The sequence below is a fragment of the Triplophysa dalaica genome, chromosome 18 (genome assembly GCF_015846415.1).
Source record: "Triplophysa dalaica isolate WHDGS20190420 chromosome 18, ASM1584641v1, whole genome shotgun sequence".
Classification (NCBI taxonomy): domain Eukaryota; kingdom Metazoa; phylum Chordata; class Actinopteri; order Cypriniformes; family Nemacheilidae; genus Triplophysa; species Triplophysa dalaica.
Window position 1 is genome coordinate 19,208,280 of NC_079559.1, and position 19,219 is coordinate 19,227,498.

The window sequence follows — 19,219 nt, forward strand, 5'->3', positions numbered from 1 at the left end:
TTGTGGGAAAAGTCTCACAACCAAATGTTACCTCAAGGTGCACATGAGACTTCACACTCGGGAGAAACCATTTGCATGTCATCAGTGTGGAAATCTGCAGCAGCAAATGAGAATTCACTCGGTGTTATCAAAAGTCCTGAGTGTTGAGATCTTGGAGAGCGTTATGGGTCGTAATGTGATAGAAGCTCTGTTAATTATGTAGGGACTAAACCGTTTAAGGCTTTATAAGTCATTTAAATAACTTTAATCAATATGATTTCTAATGGGAAGCCAGTGAAGCGATGATAAAACTGGGGTTTTGTGATTGTATTTTCTTGACCTGGTAAGAACTCTGGCACCTGCCTTCTGAACGAACTGTAGTTTGTTTATTGATGATACAGGACAACCACTAAGTAGAGCATTACAATAGTCAAGTCATGAGGTCACAAATGCATGAATAAGCTTTTCTGAGTCAGCAACACATACAATATTTTGTAATTTGGTAACATTTCCAAGGTGGAAGAAGTCTGATTTGTGATATTTGAGATCTGATTTTTAAAGGTCAGATTGCCATCTAATATAACGCCTAGGTCTTTAACTGTAGTTGTTGGAGTAACGGTGCAGCTTTCAATTTGCAAGTTATAATCTGAGATATTCTGTTTACGTGTTTGTAGTAGAGTAGGCGGGGCGAGACCGTGGTTCGAGTACGGTGAGTAATTGTGAATGAGCGCCAGCTGTGCGCACACCAAATCACGCTCGAATCACGTAGAAGATTTGGAGCATATAAAAGGAACGAGCGACTGGACCGTCGAAGAGAGAGGACCGGTCCCGAACTTGTGTCTATATTTGTATTTATGTTACTTCGCCGGCGGTCGTCCGTGAGGGGCCGCCGGCTGTTATTATTTCTGTTATTAAATGTTTAAATGTTTGCCGGTTCCCGCCTCCTTCCCTACATTGAATCTTTCTACATTGGTGCCGAAACCCGGGAGGAAGGAGAGACATGCTGTAGGAGAGTCCTCGTCGCCGAGTGGCCTCGCGGTGCCGGAGAGTTCGTTGCTGCCCGAAGCAGTGGTTCTGGGGAAACGGAAGTGCACAGTGCGGCCACCGTCAAACCTTTGGTGGAACGGCGATCTTTGCTGCCGCGCCCCTGGGTCGAGGTGGGGTGGCTTTCGTCCAAGCGGGAGCGGGGGAGTTGCCGCTGTCCGCCAGAGGCCGGAGCCTGCGTCCGTCCCCCGAGGGGGAGGAGCAGGGGGCGGAAGTGCCGGGTGTGGCCACCTCCTGCCAGAGGCCGGAGCCTGCGTCCGTCCGCCCAAGGGGGAGGAGCAGGGGACGGGGAACCCGCCCCGACTTCCAGATAAAGGAGGAGCCACCGCTGACCGCCAGGGGGCGGACAGTCGAGCCGTCCACCGAAGCCCCAGGGCCACCGCATGGCACCGCGAAGGAGAGTACCCCGGCTGATTGAGGACCGAGCGGCAGCAAGTCAGGGAACTGGACTATAATTTTTTATATCGCTCCGAGGGCTCCCGTCTCCGTTGTCTCGTCTCGTCGCTGCATGTCCCCCCCCCGAGGGAGGGAGCTTGCACAGTCGCGGGGTACCCCCGGCCTGTGAGGGGTGATGGAGGTATGTAGTAGAGTAGGCGGGGCGAGACCGTGGTTCGAGTCCGGTGAGTAATTGTGAATGAGCACCAGCTGTGCGCACACTGAGCTTGAATCACGTAGGAGATTGGGAGCATATAAAAGGAACGAGCGACCGGACCGTCGAAGAGAGAGGACCGGGCCAAAACTTGTGTCTATATTTGTATTTGTTATTTCGCCGGCGGTCGTCCGTGAGGGGCCGCTGGCTGTTAACATTTCTGTTATTAAATGTTTAAATGTTTGCCGGTTCCCGCCTCCTTCCTTCCCTACATTGAATCTTTCTACAGTGTTTTTTAATTAGGATGTCACAATATATCAAACTTTCATGACACGGTCATGGCGGACAAAAGTACAATAATGATATTATCCTGTATTCCGTTTAATCAGTTTTTAAAAAGCAGTAGACTAATCAAATTCATTTTGAATTCCCCATTTATTATCTGCATCTTATGTGGAATCTATCGAATTTCATCTTTCACCGCAAAATTAAAATTCCGTCATAATGCCCTTGTCATTTGTGTGATTTTTCTTCTGGAAAACACAAAAGAAGATATTTTTAAGAAAGTTGGTAAGAGGGCAGTGCTGGTGCCCATTCGCTTCTATTGTATATACACTAAACCAATGCAAGTGAATGTGTGCCGGATAACAACGTTCTTAAAAATATCGTCTTCTGTGTTCTGCAGAAAATATTGAAATTCAATGACAAGATTGAGAGTAAATGTTGACAGAATTGTAACTTTTGGGTGAGCTATTACTTACGACTGAAGATTTAAATGATGGTGCTCAGCTTAATGTTTAAAATTTTAACCCCCAAAAATTCTTTGAGCTGCTTATGAGGTGAAAACTGTCAAACAACTATAACATCTGTAACAAACTACCAGTTTTGTAACCAAAGTACTTTAAATATGTAAGTGCTCTGTTTATATGCATTTTCTACATAACAACGTTATGTTCATTTACAGTGCAAGAAACAGTGATGTTTTGTGTCATTGACATCAAACCAGACACAATGTGCTCCGTTTTTAGTGCACGTGTGAATACAATTTACAGTGTAGGGAATGATATTCATGAATTTCTGAATGGAGAAACTTGACTGGAAATGCCAATTGATTATGCATTAAATTAAATAGGCATGAATTATGGACAAAACCAAAGAAAAAAATCAATTGATTGCACTTTTTATTAACTGAATATTTTACACTTCAAACCTATTTTTTTACAAACTTATTTATACTAGCCTTCAATATGTACATACATGAGTGTCTCACATAAAGCCCTGTTGGATACCACATGACCTGTAAACTCTTATATAAATAAGAGCATAAATCATTTTTATGTGACTAGGCACGGGGACATTTTCTCCCACTGTTCGGAGTATGAAGCTGTTTCATTATAGAGAAACATTGGAAGTTTCAGCAGCAGATTCTCAAGCTCTGTTTTCTAGAAGAGCCTGGAAATCGGGTGAACAAACCAGCTTGTGTTTAATGTGGCCTAGGACAGACATATCTCCTCTTCTGCCATCTGTATTGACTGATACCAATTCCTACATAACAGACAAGCAAACACATGTTGAAAAGTCATTAAAATGTATAAGCTACAAAGGTCCGGTGTATGAAATTTAGCGGCATCTAGTGGTTAGGTTGCCAACTGCAACCAACGGCTCACACCACCCCTCTCTTTCGAAGCACTACGGTGGCTGACCCAAAACTAAGATGGCGTCACGTTTTCGCTTCTATGCTGAAGGAGATAACGTATTTATAAAACACGCTCTGTAGAGCAGTTTGTCCGTTTAGGGCCACTGTAGAAACAACACGGTGGATTCCATGTAAGGGGACCCGCAGCATATGTAGATAGAAATAGCTCATTTTAAGATAATAAAAACATAACCCTTCATAATGCAGGGTCTTTATAACCTCTGAACACATAGGTATGTATATTATATTGTCTATCGTTCAATAGGTCCTACAAAAGAATGACACACTAGACCTTTTAGTACTAAACATGTAGCATTCATCTTTTAATCCTGTATTCTGTATGAACTCTTACAGATGATAGTCAAGTAGCAAAACCTTCAACGAAATACTGATGGTGAGTGTAACCTACCTGCAGAAAGGTGCATGGAGTTCCCAGGGCCATGTCCAGGGTTACTTTACCCATGATAAGCTGCACTTTGCCTGACTTTCTTACAAGCATCTTCCCCACCAAACCCTCCTGCAGATCCTTAAGAAAACAACTGTTCTCGTCTTGAGAGTCCTCCTAAGACAAACATAAAAACAGGTAAGTAAGAGCAGTACTGTTTTAATCAAATGCCCTAATATAATAAAGAAACCGACCTGGTTCTCAGTCGTCTGCAGCATAGTCTGTCCATCACTCGACTGCACCTCTGTTTTTAAAGGCCTGACATCAATGGTGGGTGGTTGCCCTGGCAGCGAATCAGGGAGCTGCATGAAGAGAAGCTCCACCTCTTTGCAGTAATTCCACACCTCGAGTAAATCAGGTAGCAAACCAGGCTCGGGCAGGGGGGGTGGTCTGAACATAGTCTCCGCCTTTTTCGTTTGCAATCCTTGCAAAGGCTCCTGCTTGACTGGAGAGAGACGAGTTTGAGTGAATAAACTAGAACGAGCGGGGAATCAAAATCAATGGATTGTTTAAATAAAGAGGAATTTTACATTTTTGGGGACCCGTTTCTGAACAATGATTTTTGTCAACCCCTACGATATCATACATCATTCATACATCACATGACACTTTCTAACCTACCCTTCACTTCAGCTCCAGTGCTGTCTGTGATCATTGGTTCAGTTTCGGTGTTCTCGGTCTCTTCACAAAGCTGTTCTTTGAAGACCCATCCAGACACGGCAAGAGGCAGCTGAACCGGACAGCTTCCAACTTCACCTCTCAGATGAGCATCATCCAGAAGCTATGACACACAGAAACAAAGATCTTCAGATATTAAGATATCAGCATAATGAAGAAGGTGAAAATAGGAACTATCAGTCTGAACAATAACAGCTGTTAACACTGATGTGTCTGTTATACTGAAACAAAAGAAAACGTTCATGATCATCAGCAGAAGCTCTATTAACACTAATGGATGTGTTTTCACTGTTAGGCTAATGTCACTAATAAAACAAACTTTTGAGACAAACATCAAAATCCAGATTTTGATTCTTGGTAAATATTAACAAAACATATATTTTTTGTTATATTTTTACCATTTTTATCTTTTCATTGTTTTATCTTCCTCACCATGCTCCTGTGTGTGGTCATGTGTGTAACATTGACTATTTCTTGAACTTTAAAGATTAGAAGATTGAAAAGATATTGGAAAAGAGATTTCAATGGATCTTTAAAATGGAAATGTGCCACAGTAAGATGATTTCATATTAAGTGGGCATATCTGGAGGATTCATTATAAAATTCGATGATGAAAGATTTTAACATAAACAACAATATGAACATAATAAGGTCATCCCTTTAGGAAAATGATCTATGATTTTAATACAAATATTATTCTAAGACTATAGTTAAAATCATGGTTGTTGTTTAGGGTTTGCTTGAAGTGCAAAAGTTATTCAGAGTTTATTATGATTTTTGTGCATTAAAGTAACTTGGTATATTTATTAAATATTGCTACTGTAAAAATAAATTCATTCAGTGGCACTTACAATTTTCTTCAGAAAGTCTTAAGAAAGACTGCGGACTTTCACAAATAACCTTCATTGTTTTAAATCTACAGATCACTCAAAGATTTCTTTATATAAAATTTATAAAAATACCACCTCGAATTACGTTCAGATAGCATGAAAACATGACATTTTGTGATGCTGTTACCTTTAAACTTGCTAGGCAACCTAATGCAAGCAATTTTTTTAATATTATGGTAAATACAGGGATGGGCCACATCTGTCCTAAATAGTTTTCAAAATTATAATTATTACGTTCCAAATCATAGCATGTTGAAAGGAGTATTTTCAAACTATGGGTGGTATATGTTTTCCGGCAAAATTCCAAAGTTTGCATCTACTCAAACAGATTAGTGATGGACACTCAAACAGCAAATGTTACCAAATCTTTTGTTTAGCTTCTCATCTGAAACTCTTTCCACACTGATGGCATGTTTATGTTTTATCTCCAGTGTGAATTCTAATTTGTACTGATAACAAAAAATATTACACTCTAGGCATGGCAAATTTTCTCCTGTGAATTATTATGTGTGTCTTAAGATTTCATTGAAAGGTAAAACTTTTCCCGCACAGATGACACGTGTAAGGCTTCTCACCACAGCGAGTTCTCATGTGTCTGGCTTTTGAGGAACTCTTTCCACGCTTTTTGTCTCCTGTTCTCAGAGTTCCTTTCTTTGAAACATTTGGGGACTTTTGTACATACTGATGATGTTTCTCATTGGCATCTTTTCCTTATTCTTGACTGTCCTTATTCACTTCCATCATATCTGAAAGGAACAAAACTAAAATGAAGTTTTTTTTTAGCCTTTTGCACACATTTAGCCAGTTGAGTACGTTCCTACTGAAATTGAGTACCTACTCATTGAGTGTGCAGAGAAGTAAAGATTTATAATTGTCTACCTAAAGATTCACACCCCCACATACAGTTTAAAATGAGAAATGAGCACTCTAAAGAATACTAGTATAGCACCTTGGTCAATTGTTTTTTAGAGATGTTAAATAATGCAGATTTGAGTTACTGGCAATGTCTCTAACATCTCCAGTTCACACAAACAGTGATTGACACCTTCAGAGAAGCTCCTCCTACATCAATCCACCAATAAATACCAGAAACCAACAAGCAGAAGAATCACTTCAGGTGTGAGAACTGAAATCTTCACACTGTTGTTGGAGTCACTGGAAGAGAAGCTTGAGAACACAAGAGATCCAGAACTACAGAGAACACAAACTGAGGGGTCTGAAGAACACAGAGGTTGGTTTCTGTTTTTAATTTGAATTGTTTCTAGATAGAATCTAGTTTAATGAATTGTGTGTAATAAATGATCGTAACTTTGTATAGTATATAATCTGGTAAAGATTCAGTAGAATTGCATTAATCATGTAGCAGTAGAGTGACCAGACCACCCATCCTGCTTTAAGTTGTGCAGCACAACATTTTGACCTTTTGTTCCACATTTTCATCAGTCTGTTACTTTTTAATAGTCATGGTGAAAAATAACATGAGATGCAGTCTGTTGGTTTTAATTGTCACACATTCTTTTACCCGCCAATTTTTTTGCAGCACAGTTTCTGCTGTACTGTAATTCGTTCTTTTAAAGTGACAGAATCTTATTAAATCACATCATGTTTTTAATGTTAATAAAACAACAAAATACAAAGAAAATCATCACTGGATGCTCTTGACTGGTGTAACTCTAATATGGATTGATCTATATTCAATTTATAGAGTGAAGATTATACAGCGTTATTTCACATCGGATGACTTTTAATTTTGTACCTGAAAATCTTTAACATTGAGCCCTGATTTATACTTCATTCATTCTCGAAACCACTGAAACATCGGTAATACAGAAATGAATATAGTGAACATGCATTTCCTCTCTGGCTTGCACATTTTTTTTTAACAATTTACTAGTAGGGCATTCTGTCAAAGTCCAGAGTGGTTGTCCCACCCACAGCCTAGCGCCATGTCAATGGGCGGACATATTATAAATGCGAATGCAAACGCAGACAGGATTAGCAAATCACACGTACGCATACAACTTGTGGTGTTTTTTCGTACAATTGTAAAAATGAGTTTTACGTATAGTTTTGTTAATTTCAGATATGATGGAAGTGAATAAGGACAGTCACGAGGATTTAAAAGATGCTGAAGAAAAACATTATGATCTGGAAGGAGCTCTGAGAATAGGCGACAAAAGGCAACACATGAGAACTCACACTGGAGAGAAACCTCACGCATGTCTTCTGTGTGGAAAGAGTTTTACAAAAACAAGTCATCTTAAGCTACACATGAGAATTCACACCGGAGAGAAACCTCACGCATGTCAACAGTGTGGAAAGACTTTTACACAAACAGAAAACCTTAAGATTCACATGAGAATTCACACTGGAGAGAAACCTCACGCATGTCTTCTGTGTGGAAAGACTTTTACACAAACAGGTAACCTTAAAACACACATGAGAATTCACACCGGAAAGAAGCCTTGCGCATGTCAACAGTGTGGAAAGACTTTTACACAAACAGAACACCTTAAGATTCACATGAGAATTCACACTGGAGAGAAACCTCACGCATGCCTACAATGTGGAAAGACTTTTACACATACAGGAAGCCTTAAGATTCACATGAGAACTCACACCGGAGAGAAACCTCACACATGTCTTCAGTGTGGAAAGACTTTTTCAACTATGAGTCACCTTAAGAGACACACGAGAACTCACACTGGGGAGAAACCTCACGCATGCCTACAGTGTGGAAAGAGTTTTACACAAACAGGAAACCTGAATGAGCGCCAGCTGTGCACACACCGGGCTCGAATCACGTAGGAGATAGGGAGCATATAAAAGGAACGAGCGACCGGACCGTGGAAGAGAGAGGACCGGGCCAAAACTTGTGTCTATATTTGTATTTGTTATTTCGCCGGCGGTCGTCCGTGAGGGGCCGCTGGCTGTTAAAATTTCTGTTATTAAATGTTTAAATGTTTGCCGGTTCCCGCCTCCTTCCTTCCCTACATTGAATCTTTCTACAGTGTTTTTTTATTAGGATGTCACAATATATCAAACTTTCATGACACGGTCATGGCGGACAAAAGTACAATAATGATATTATCCTGTATTCCGTTTAATCAGTTTTTAAAAAGCAGTAGACTAATCAAATTCATTTTGAATTCCCCATTTATTATCTGCATCTTATGTGGAATCTATCGAATTTCATCTTTCACCGCAAAATTAAAATTCCGTCATAATGCCCTTGTCATTTGTGTGACTTTTTCTTCTGGAAAACACAAAAGAAGATATTTTTAAGAAAGTTGGTAAGAGGGCAGTGCTGGTGCCCTTTCGCTTCTATTGTATATACACTAAACCAATGCAAGTGAATGTGTGCCGGATAACAACGTTCTTAAAAATATCGTCTTCTGTGTTCTGCAGAAAATATTGAAATTCAATGACAAGATTGAGAGTAAATGTTGACAGAATTGTAACTTTTGGGTGAGCTATTACTTACGACTGAAGATTTAAATGATGGTGCTTAGCTTAATGTTTAAAATTTTAACCCCCAAAAATTCTTTGAGCTGCTTATGAGGTGAAAACTGTCAAACAACTATAACATCTGTAACAAACTACCAGTTTTGTAACCAAAGTACTTTAAATATGTAAGTGCTCTGTTTATATGCATTTTCTACATAACAACGTTATGTTCATTTACAGTGCAAGAAACAGTGATGTTTTGTGTCATTGACATCAAACCAGACACAATGTGCTCCGTTTTTAGTGCACGTGTGAATACAATTTACAGTGTAGGGAATGATATTCATGAATTTCTGAATGGAGAAACTTGACTGGAAATGCCAATTGATTATGCATTAAATTAAATAGGCATGAATTATGGACAAAACCAAAGAAAAAAATCAATTGAGGTACTTTTTATTAACTGAATATTTTACACTTCAAACCTATTTTTTTACAAACTTATTTATACTAGCCTTCAATATGTACATACATGAGTGTCTCACATAAAGCCCTGTTGGATACCACATGACCTGTAAACTCTTATATAAATAAGAGCATAAATCATTTTTATGTGACTAGGCACGGGGACATTTTCTCCCACTGTTCGGAGTATGAAGCTGTTTCTTCATAGAGAAACATTGGAAGTTTCAGCAGCAGATTCTCAAGCTCTGTTTTCTAGAAGAGCCTGGAAATCGGGTGAACAAACCAGCTTGTGTTTAATGTGGCCTAGGACAGACATATCTCCTCTTCTGCCATCTGTATTGACTGATACCAATTCCTACATAACAGACAAGCAAAAACATGTTGAAAAGTCATTAAAATGTATAAGCTACAAAGGTCCAGTGTATGAAATTTAGCGCCATCTAGTGGTTAGGTTGCCAACTGCAACCAACGGCTCACACCACCCCTCTCTTTCGAAGCACTACGGTGGCTGACCCAAAACTAAGATGGCGTCACGTTTTCGCTTCTATGCTGAAGGAGATAACGTATTTATAAAACACGCTCTGTAGAGCAGTTTGTCCGTTTAGGGCCACTGTAGAAACAACACGGTGGATTCCATGTAAGGGGACCCGCAGCATATGTAGATAGAAATAGCTCATTTTAAGATATTAAAAACATAACCCTTCATAATGCAGGGTCTTTATAACCTCTGAACACATAGGTATGTATATTATATTGTCTATCGTTCAATAGGTCCTACAAAAGAATGACACACTAGACCTTTTAGTACTAAACATGTAGCATTCATCTTTTAATCCTGTATTCTGTATGAACTCTTACAGGTGATAGTCAAGTAGCAAAACCTTCAACGAAATACTGATGGTGAGTGTAACCTACCTGCAGAAAGGTGCATGGAGTTCCCAGGGCCATGTCCAGGGTTACGTTACCCATGATAAGCTGCACTTTGCCTGACTTTCTTACAAGCATCTTCCCCACCAAACCCTCCTCCAGATCCTTAAGAAAACAACTGTTCTCGTCTTGAGAGTCCTCCTAAGACAAACACAAAAACAGGTAAGTAAGAGCAGTACTGTTTTAATCAAATGCCCTAATATAATAAAGAAACCGACCTGGTTCTCAGTCGTCTGCAGCATAGTCTGTCCATCACTCGACTGCACCTCTGTTTTTAAAGGCCTGACATCAATGGTGGGTGGTTGCCCTGGCAGCGAATCAGGGAGCTGCATGAAGAGAAGCTCCACCTCTTTGCAGTAATTCCACACCTCGAGTAAATCAAGTAGCAAACCAGGCTCGGGCAGGGGGGGTGGTCTGAACATTGTCTCCGCCTTTTTCGTTTGCGATCCTTCCAAAGGCTCCTGCTTGACTGGAGAGAGACGAGTTTGAGTGAATAAACTAGAACGAGCGGGGAATCAAAATCAATGGATTGTTTAAATAAAGAGGAATTTTACATTTTTGGGGACCCGTTTCTGAACAATGATTTTTGTCAACCCCTACGATATCATACATCATTCATACATCACATGACACTTTCTAACCTACCCTTCACTTCAGCTCCAGTGCTGTCTGTGATCATTGGTTCAGTTTCGGTGTTCTCGGTCTCTTCACAAAGCTCCTCTTTGAAGACCCATCCAGACACGGCCAGAGGCAGCTGAACCGGACAGCTTCCAACTTCACCTCTCAGATGAGCATCATCCAGAAGCTATGACACACAGAAACAAAGATCTTCAGATATTAAGATATCAGCATAATGAAGAAGGTGAAAATAGGAACTATCAGTCTGAACAATAACAGCTGTTAACACTGATGCGTCTGTTATACTGAAACAAAAGAAAACGTTCATGATCATCAGCAGAAGACTGACTGCTCTATTAACACTAATGGATGTGTTTCATTGTTAGGCTAATGTCACCAATAAAACAAACTTTTGAGACAAACATCAAAATCCTGATTTTGATTCTTGGTAAATATTAACAAAACATATATTTTTCATTGTTTTATCTTCCTCCCCATGCTCCTGTGTGTGGTCATGTGTGTAACATTGACTATTTATTTCTTGCACTTGAAAGATTAGAAGATTGAAAAGATATTGGAAAAGAGATTTCAATGGATCTTTAAAATGGAAATGTGCCACAGAAAGATGATTTCATATTAAGTGCAGTGGCGGTTTTAGGCACGGGCGAACCGGGCAGCCGCCCGGGGCGCCAAATTTTCACGACACGTGGGGGGCGGCACAAGCACTTGAAAAAGAAAAATAATCCGCGCCGCAAAGCAGGTTTCTATTATGTATAATATAACTGTCTGTGTGGGGAATTGGCAAATCGCCGCCCCTGCTTGCTGAGAAGCGCAGAAGCTGTGTGAAAACTGTAAAGGGGAGGGGCTGATCCCCTGATGGACAGTTCACCTCTCCCAAATGGAGCGGACAAGGAGGGGGGCCCATTTAGTGGGCTAAAATCAGTCACACCTTGACTTTCTTCTAAATAACGCACATTTCATTCATAATTTTAAAGCACAGGCCTATTTTTCCACGTTTTTTTTCTGCATTGTGTGTGAAATGGCTAATAAAAAAAGTTAATCCAAAACGATTATGTGGAGGTGAAGTGGTTTAGTCTTGATTGTCGAGTGCCAGATAAACATGAAAGCGATGGAGAGAAAAAGGTTTAAGCCGTCAGGTGCCCAATATAAGAAAAAATCAAAGTAGAAGCGGAGAAAGGAGCAAAAGATAAAGGTATGTAACTACGTTCTCTCTGTATGATTACGGTGACGTTATCCATCATCAATGAAGGGCTAATGTTAATGGGTGGTAACGTTAACTCTTACGTTTGTTAGCCTTCTTGCTATGATGCTTATACAACAATAATTCGGTCTTAACTCAACAAACACGAGATCTAATTTCACCATAAGATTGTGCTTTGCAACAAAACTGTTACAAGTAAAGTTATTATTTATTTCCATCATTGGGGTTAATGTTGGGCCCTGTAATTAGCCAACGAAATTAACATATGTCTGGATGTGTTCAAAGGCAAACATTTGCTATAACTCTGTTGCGTGACAAAGAATATAATTTGAGGCAGTAACCAAGGAGCTAATTGTTCCTCCCTTAGATTAGATTAATAAAGCGTCTAATGAGTCATGACAGACATTTGGCATGTAAGGGCATGTTTATTTAAATTTGCAATTCATAAGAGTTATACTGTAGCCTACTGTCTTTTGATGTCAATTTCAATTGCAAATTCATGGGCACTTCTAAAGTATTTTGGAGAATCCTCTGTCACTGGTCAGCCATCAAAAACCATCAGCCTCCTTGAATTTTATCACTTTTATGCATGATAAGGATCTATCAGAGATCTACCCCAACTTTTGGACTGCTCTCAGGATTACACTTACTCTGCCAGTCACTGTGGCTCAAGCAGAGAGGAGCTTTTCAAAAGTTGATCAAGTCATACCTGAGGTCAACCATGTCTCAAGAACAGCTCACTGGCCTTCCTATCATCAGTATCAATAACTCAATAGGGGGCAGATTTCGTATGATGACATTATTGATGATTTTGCATTAAGGAAGGCCAGAAAGGTCAGGTTTTAGTTTGTGTTTTCTGTTCTTAGTGCAATAGTGTAATAATTAGATTTGCTTTTGTGTGATGAAGGATTTGTGCTATTTAGAATATTTTTTCTATATTTTATTTGTATATTATTCTTAATATTTTAATGTTGTTGTTCTCTGGTCGTGTTACATCATGATACATATGTACATCATGTACATATGTTGCAACATTTATGTACATAGAGTATATTTAAGTTCTGATAACTTATACTGATTTGTGCAGAATTGTGTTTTTAAAATGTTCTGTTGAAGGATTTGTGCAATTGAGAAATATAAGGTTCGTCTTACACTTATATAGTTATGGTAAAACATGGCTTTTTTTCTCTCGGATGGGTGGGAGTAGATGGGGGGGCACCCAGAGCGGATCTCGCCCGGGGAGTGATTCAATGTAGAACCGCCACTGATTAAGTGGGCATATCTGGAGGATTCATTATAAAATTCGATGATGAAAGATTTTAACATAAACAACAATATGAACATATTAAGGTCATCCCTTTAGGAAAATGATCTATGATTTTAATACAAATATTATTCTAAGACTATAGTTAAAATCATGGTTGTTGTTTAGGGTTTGCTTGAAGTGCAAAAGTTATTCAGAGTTTATTATGATTTTTGTGCATTAAAGTAACTTGGTATATTTATTAAATATTGCTACTGTAAAAATAAATTCATTCTGTGGCACTTACAATTTTCTTCAGAAAGTCTTAAGAAAGACTGCGGACTTTCACAAATAACCTTCATTGTTTTAAATCTACAGATCACTCAAAGATTTCTTTATATAAAATTTATAAAAATACCACCTCGAATTACGTTCAGATAGCATGAAAACATGACATTTTGTGATGCTGTTACCTTTAAACTTGCTAGGCAACCTAATGCAAGCAATTTTTTTAATATTATGGTAAATACAGGGATGGGCCACATCTGTCCTAAATAGTTTTCAAAATTATAATTATTACGTCCCAAATCATAGCATGTTGAAAGGAGTATTTTCAAACTATGGGTGGTATATGTTTTCCGGCAAAATTCCAAAGTTTGCATCTACTCAAACAGATTAGTGATGGACACTCAAACAGCAAATGTTACCAAATCTTTTGTTTAGCTTCTCATCTGAAACTCTTTCCACACTGATGGCATGTTTATGTTTTATCTCCAGTGTGAATTCTAATTTGTACTGATAACAAAAAATATTACACTCTAGGCATGGCAAATTTTCTCCTGTGAATTACTATGTGTGTCTTAAGATTTCATTGAAAGGTAAAACTTTACCCGCACAGATGACACGTGTAAGGCTTCTCACCACTGCAAGTTCTCATGTGTCTGGCTTTTGGGGAACTCTTTCCACGCTTTTTGTCTCCTGTTCTCAGAGTTCCTTTCTTTGAAACATTTGGGGACTTTTGTACATACTGATGATGTTTCTCATTGGCATCTTTTCCTTATTCTTGACTGTCCTTATTCACTTCCATCATATCTGAAAGGAACAAAACTAAAATGAAGTTTTTTTTAGCCTTTTGCACACATTTGATTTGAACTTTTTAGAAATAAATTCTATTTAAGGAACAGCTGATAACTGTCGTGTTCAAAACTGTCGTGTTGTAAATCAAATGTGTGTTACAATTATCATTTAAAGGGAGGTCTCCAAAATAATAAGACTTACAAGTGTTATATGAGGTTCAAGGGTAGTTTATAGGGTGCACTTAATTTATAAGCAATAATACTTATATTCCTTGACAATATAAGTAGTGCTATTCTAAGACAAGATCTCCGAGCAGCTGCCTTTGTGAAGGCATTACAAACATGTTGCAAATGCTTGGAATAGTCATCGAATCTTTGGCCTATGTACACTCCAGTACAGTAGGTGGCGGATATGCACCACAAACGTAATTTGCTCCCCGCCATTATAAAAGAAAAGAAGATCATCATTATGGGGGACAAATGCTGATCGCTTTAATACTACACTCATTCACGGAAAACAGTACAAGCCCATTTAGCCAGTTGAGTACGTTCCTACTGAAATTGAATACCTACTCATTGAGTGTGCAGAGAAGTAAAGATTTATAATTGTCTACCTAAAGATTCACACCCCCACATACAGTTTAAAATGAGAGATGAGCACTCTAAAGAATACTAGTATAGCACCTTGGTCAATTGTTTTTTAGAGATGTTAAATAATGCAGATTTGAGTTACTGGCAATGTCTCTAACATCTCCAGTTCACACAAACAGTGATTGACACCTTCAGAGAAGCTCCTCCTACATCAATCCACCAATAAATACCAGAAACCAACAAGCAGAAGAATCACTTCAGGTGTGAGAACTGAAATCTTCACACTGTTGTTGGAGTCACTGGAAGAGAAGCTTGAGAACACAAGAGATCCAGAACTACAGAGAACAGAAACTGAGGGGTCTGAAGAACACAGAGGTTGGTTTCTGTTTTTAATTTTAATTGTTTCTAGATAGAATCTAGTTTAATGAATTGTGTGTAATAAATGATCGTAACTTTGTATAGTATATAATCTGGTAAAGATTCAGTAGAATTGCATTAATCATGTAGCAGTAGAGTGACCAGACCACCCATCCTGCTTTAAGTTGTGCAGCACAACATTTTGACCTTTTGTTCCACATTTTCATCAGTCTGTTACTTTTTAATAGTCATGGTGAAAAATAACATGAATACGTTCTCTACTTGACAACATGAGACGCAGTCTGTTGGTTTTAATTGTCACACATTCTTTTACCCGCAAATTTTTTTGCTGCACAGTTTCTGCTGTACTGTAATTCGTTCTTTTAAAGTGACAGAATCTTATTAAATCACATCATGTTTTTAATGTTAATAAAACAACAAAATACAAAGAAAATCATCACTGGATGCTCTTGACTGGTGTAACTCTAATATGGATTGATCTATATTCAATTTATAGAGTGAAGATTATACAGTGTTATTTCACATCGGATGACTTTTAATTTTGTACCTGAAAATCTTTATCATTGAGCCCTGATTTATACTTCATACATTCTCGAAACCACTGAAACATTGGTAATACAGAAATGAATATAGTGAACATGCATTTCCTCTCTGGCTTGCACATTTTTTTTTAACAATTTACTAGTAGGGCATTCTGTCAAAGTCCAGAACGGTTGTCCCACCCACAGCCTAGCGTCATGTCAATGGGCGGACGTATTATAAATGCGAATGCAAACGCAGACAGGATTAGCAAATCACACGTACGCATACAACTTGTGGTGTTTTTTCGTACAATTGTAAAAATGAGTTTTACGTATAGTTTTGTTAATTTCAGATATGATGGAAGTGAATAAGGACAGTCACAAGGATTTAAAAGATGCTGAAGAAAAACATTATGATCTGGAAGGAGCTCTGAGAATAGGCAACAAAAAGCTACACATGAGAATTCACACCGGAGAGAAACCTCACACATGTCTACAGTGTGGAAAGAGTTTTAGAAAAACAAGTCACCTTAAGCTACACATGAGAATTCACACTGGAGAGAAACCTCACGCATGTCTACAGTGTGGAAAGACTTTTAGACAAACAAGTAGCCTTAATACACACATGAGAATTCACACCGGAGAGAAACCTCACGCATGTCTTCTGTGTGGAAAGACTTTTACACAAACAAGTAGCCTTAAAACACACATGAGAATTCACACCGGAGAGAAACCTCCCGCATGCCTACAGTGTGGAAAGACTTTTACACAAACAAGTAGCCTTAATACACACATGAGAATTCACACCGGAGAGAAACCTCACGCATGTCTTCTGTGTGGAAAGACTTTTACACAAACAAGTAGCCTTAAAACACACATGAGAATTCACACCGGAGAGAAACCTCACGCATGTCAACAGTGTGGAAAGACTTTTACACAAACAAGTAGCCTTTATACACACATGAGTACTCACACCGGAGAGAAACCTCACGCATGTCTTCTGTGTGGAAAGACTTTTACACAAACAAGTAACCTTAATACACACATGAGAACTCACACTGGAGAGAAACCTCACGCATGTCAACAGTGTGAAAAGACTTTTAGACAATCAGAACACCTTAAGATTCACATGAGAATTCACACTGGAGAGAAACCTCACGCATGCCTACAGTGTGGAAAGACTTTTTCACATACAGGAAAACTTAAGACACACTTGAGAATTCATTCCGGAGAGAGACCTCATGCATGTCTTCAGTGTGGAAAGACTTTTATACAAACAAGTAACCTTAAAACACACATGAGAATTCACACTGGAGAGAAACCTCACGCATGTCTACAGTGTGGAAAGACTTTTACAACTACGAGTTACCTTAAGCTCCACATGAGAATTCACACCGGAGAGAAACCTCACGCATGTCTTCTGTCTGGAAAGAGTTTTACACAAACAAGTAGCCTTAAACACACATGAGAATTCACACCGGAGAGAAACCTCACGCATGTCAACAGTGTGGAAAGACTTTTACACAAACAGAAACCTTAAGATTCACATGAGAATTCACACTGGAGAGAAACCTCACGCATGTCTTCTGTGTGGAAAGACTTTTACACAAACAGGTAACCTTAAAACACACATGAGAATTCACACCGGAAAGAAACCTCACGCATGTCTTCTGTGTGGAAAGACTTTTACAACTACGAGTTACCTTAAGCTGCACATGAGAATTCACACCGGAGAGAAACCTCACGCATGTCTACAGTGTGGAAAGACTTTTACCCAAACACAAAGCCTTAAGATTCACACAAGAATTCACACCGGAGAGAAACCTCAGGCATGTCTACAGTGTGGAAAGACTTTTTCAACTATGAGTCACCTTAAGAGACACACGAGAATTCACACTGGGGAGAAACCTCACGCATGCCTACAGTGTGGAAAGAGTTTTACACAAACAGGAAACCTTCAGTCACACATGAGAACACACACCTGAGTGAAACCTTACGGATTCGATTAGTGTGGAAAGAGATTTAACAATACAAGTCATAGACACATGAGAACTCACATGCAGAATTAAAAATGGCTGCAGTGTCCCCCATTCTTAAAAATCCTTGATCATCTAAATATGAACAATAACAGGCAAATCTCAAATTGACCATTCTTAAGTAAGATTCTTGAAAAGTGGGGCTTCACAATTGAGATTTTACTTAAATGCTAATGGCCTCTTTGAATATTTACAGTCAGAATTTCGCTCATCACATAGCACTGAAACTGCGCTTCTTCTTCATTAAATCTGCCACTGCGCTGGTTTTACAGGGTGTTCCTCAAGGTGCTGTTCTGGGTCCACTTATGTTTATAATTTATATTTCTCTACATCATATGCATGCATGGACTTCAATTCCATTGCTATGCTGATGACATTCAAATCTACTTCACCACCAGCTCTGACTCACTTATTGCATGCTTCAGGGATATCAATCATTTTGTAATAAAAAACTGAAATATTGATGATTGCAATGCTCTATTTCTTTGTCTGCCTAGAAAACTCGTAGCAAGGTTACAGTATGTTCAAACCTCAGCAGCAAGAGTTCTCACCTCCACCAGTGGTTCTGCTCCCATTACTCCTATACTACATGATCTTCACTGGCTACCTGGGGGATCAAATAATCGATTGAAGATATAACTTCTAACATTTTAGGCATTAAAAGGTCTTGCGCCTCCATATCTGTCTGACCTATTCTAATCCTACTCTCCTGCCCGGTACCTCAGATCAACTAAGCTTGGTCTTTTGTCCGTTCCTTTATTTTGGCTGTCCACTGTAGGTGGTAGCCTTCAGACATACATGATCATTCACACCAGAGAGAAAGCTCAAACATGCAAACAGTGTGTGAAAAGTTTCACAACCAAATGTTACCTCAAGGTGCACATGAGACTTCACACTCGGGAGAAACCATTTGCATGTCATCAGTGTGGAAATCTTCAGCAGCAAATGAGAATTCACTCCGGATACCCTTCACATGCATTTGATGTGGAAAGAGTTTGACATGTAAATTTAGGATTCAGTCATAGATGAAATCTCACGGTGAAATTGAACCATAAGCATGCTATCAGTGTGGAAAGAGTTTCAAATAAGAAGCTAGTCTCAGATCTCAGCAGTGTTTTTAGTCTGCCAGTGCTGCTCAAAGTTTATTTATGCATCACAGCCTACGTATGAGAAAGCTCGACCCCCTTTGGATGATTTAGTTATTCTAGGTGTTATCAAAAGTCCTGAGTGTTGAGATCTTGGAGAGCGTTATGGGTCGTAATGTGATAGAAGCTCTGTTAAGTATGTAGGGACTAAACCGTTTAAGGCTTTACAAGTCATTTAAATAACTTTAATCAATATGATTTCTAATGGGAAGCCAGTGAAGCGATGATA

The 19,219-nt window shown here is 39.0% G+C and overlaps 4 protein-coding genes across 4 annotated transcripts; 2 read left to right on the forward strand and 2 right to left on the reverse strand.

Annotated features, from left to right (window-relative positions):
- Positions 1–3,260: 3,260 nt before the first annotated feature.
- Positions 3,261–4,899, reverse strand: LOC130407153 (DNA-directed RNA polymerase III subunit RPC4-like). Its single transcript, XM_056729849.1, has 2 exons — positions 3,948–4,899; positions 3,261–3,870 (listed from the first exon to the last, which is right to left on the reverse strand). Exons 1-2 carry the CDS (start codon positions 4,149–4,151, stop codon positions 3,670–3,672), a joined length of 405 nt encoding a protein of 134 aa, XP_056585827.1. The 5' UTR covers positions 4,152–4,899; the 3' UTR covers positions 3,261–3,669.
- Positions 4,900–6,507: 1,608 nt separating this feature from the next.
- On the forward strand, positions 6,508–8,058 carry LOC130407150 (gastrula zinc finger protein XlCGF49.1-like; the record flags this gene model as incomplete). Its single annotated transcript, XM_056729847.1, is given in 3 exon segments — positions 6,508–6,552; positions 7,405–8,032; positions 8,034–8,058. Coding segments are annotated over 2 exon segments (651 nt in total), but the record flags the coding sequence as incomplete, so codon positions are not given.
- A 1,413-nt stretch (positions 8,059–9,471) lies between these two features.
- LOC130406910 (DNA-directed RNA polymerase III subunit RPC4-like) lies at positions 9,472–15,852 on the reverse strand. Its single transcript, XM_056729490.1, has 6 exons — positions 15,836–15,852; positions 15,152–15,221; positions 10,806–10,965; positions 10,379–10,629; positions 10,149–10,301; positions 9,472–9,588 (listed from the first exon to the last, which is right to left on the reverse strand). The coding sequence occupies exons 1-6, from the start codon at positions 15,850–15,852 to the stop codon at positions 9,472–9,474; spliced, it is 768 nt and encodes a 255-aa protein (XP_056585468.1).
- Positions 15,188–17,888, forward strand: LOC130407148 (zinc finger protein 658B-like). The gene is given in 4 exon segments (XM_056729845.1): positions 15,188–15,285; positions 16,163–17,266; positions 17,269–17,331; positions 17,334–17,888. Coding segments are annotated over 3 exon segments (1,626 nt in total). The 5' UTR covers positions 15,188–15,285; positions 16,163–16,164; the 3' UTR covers positions 17,795–17,888.
- The last annotated feature ends 1,331 nt before the right edge of the window (positions 17,889–19,219 follow it).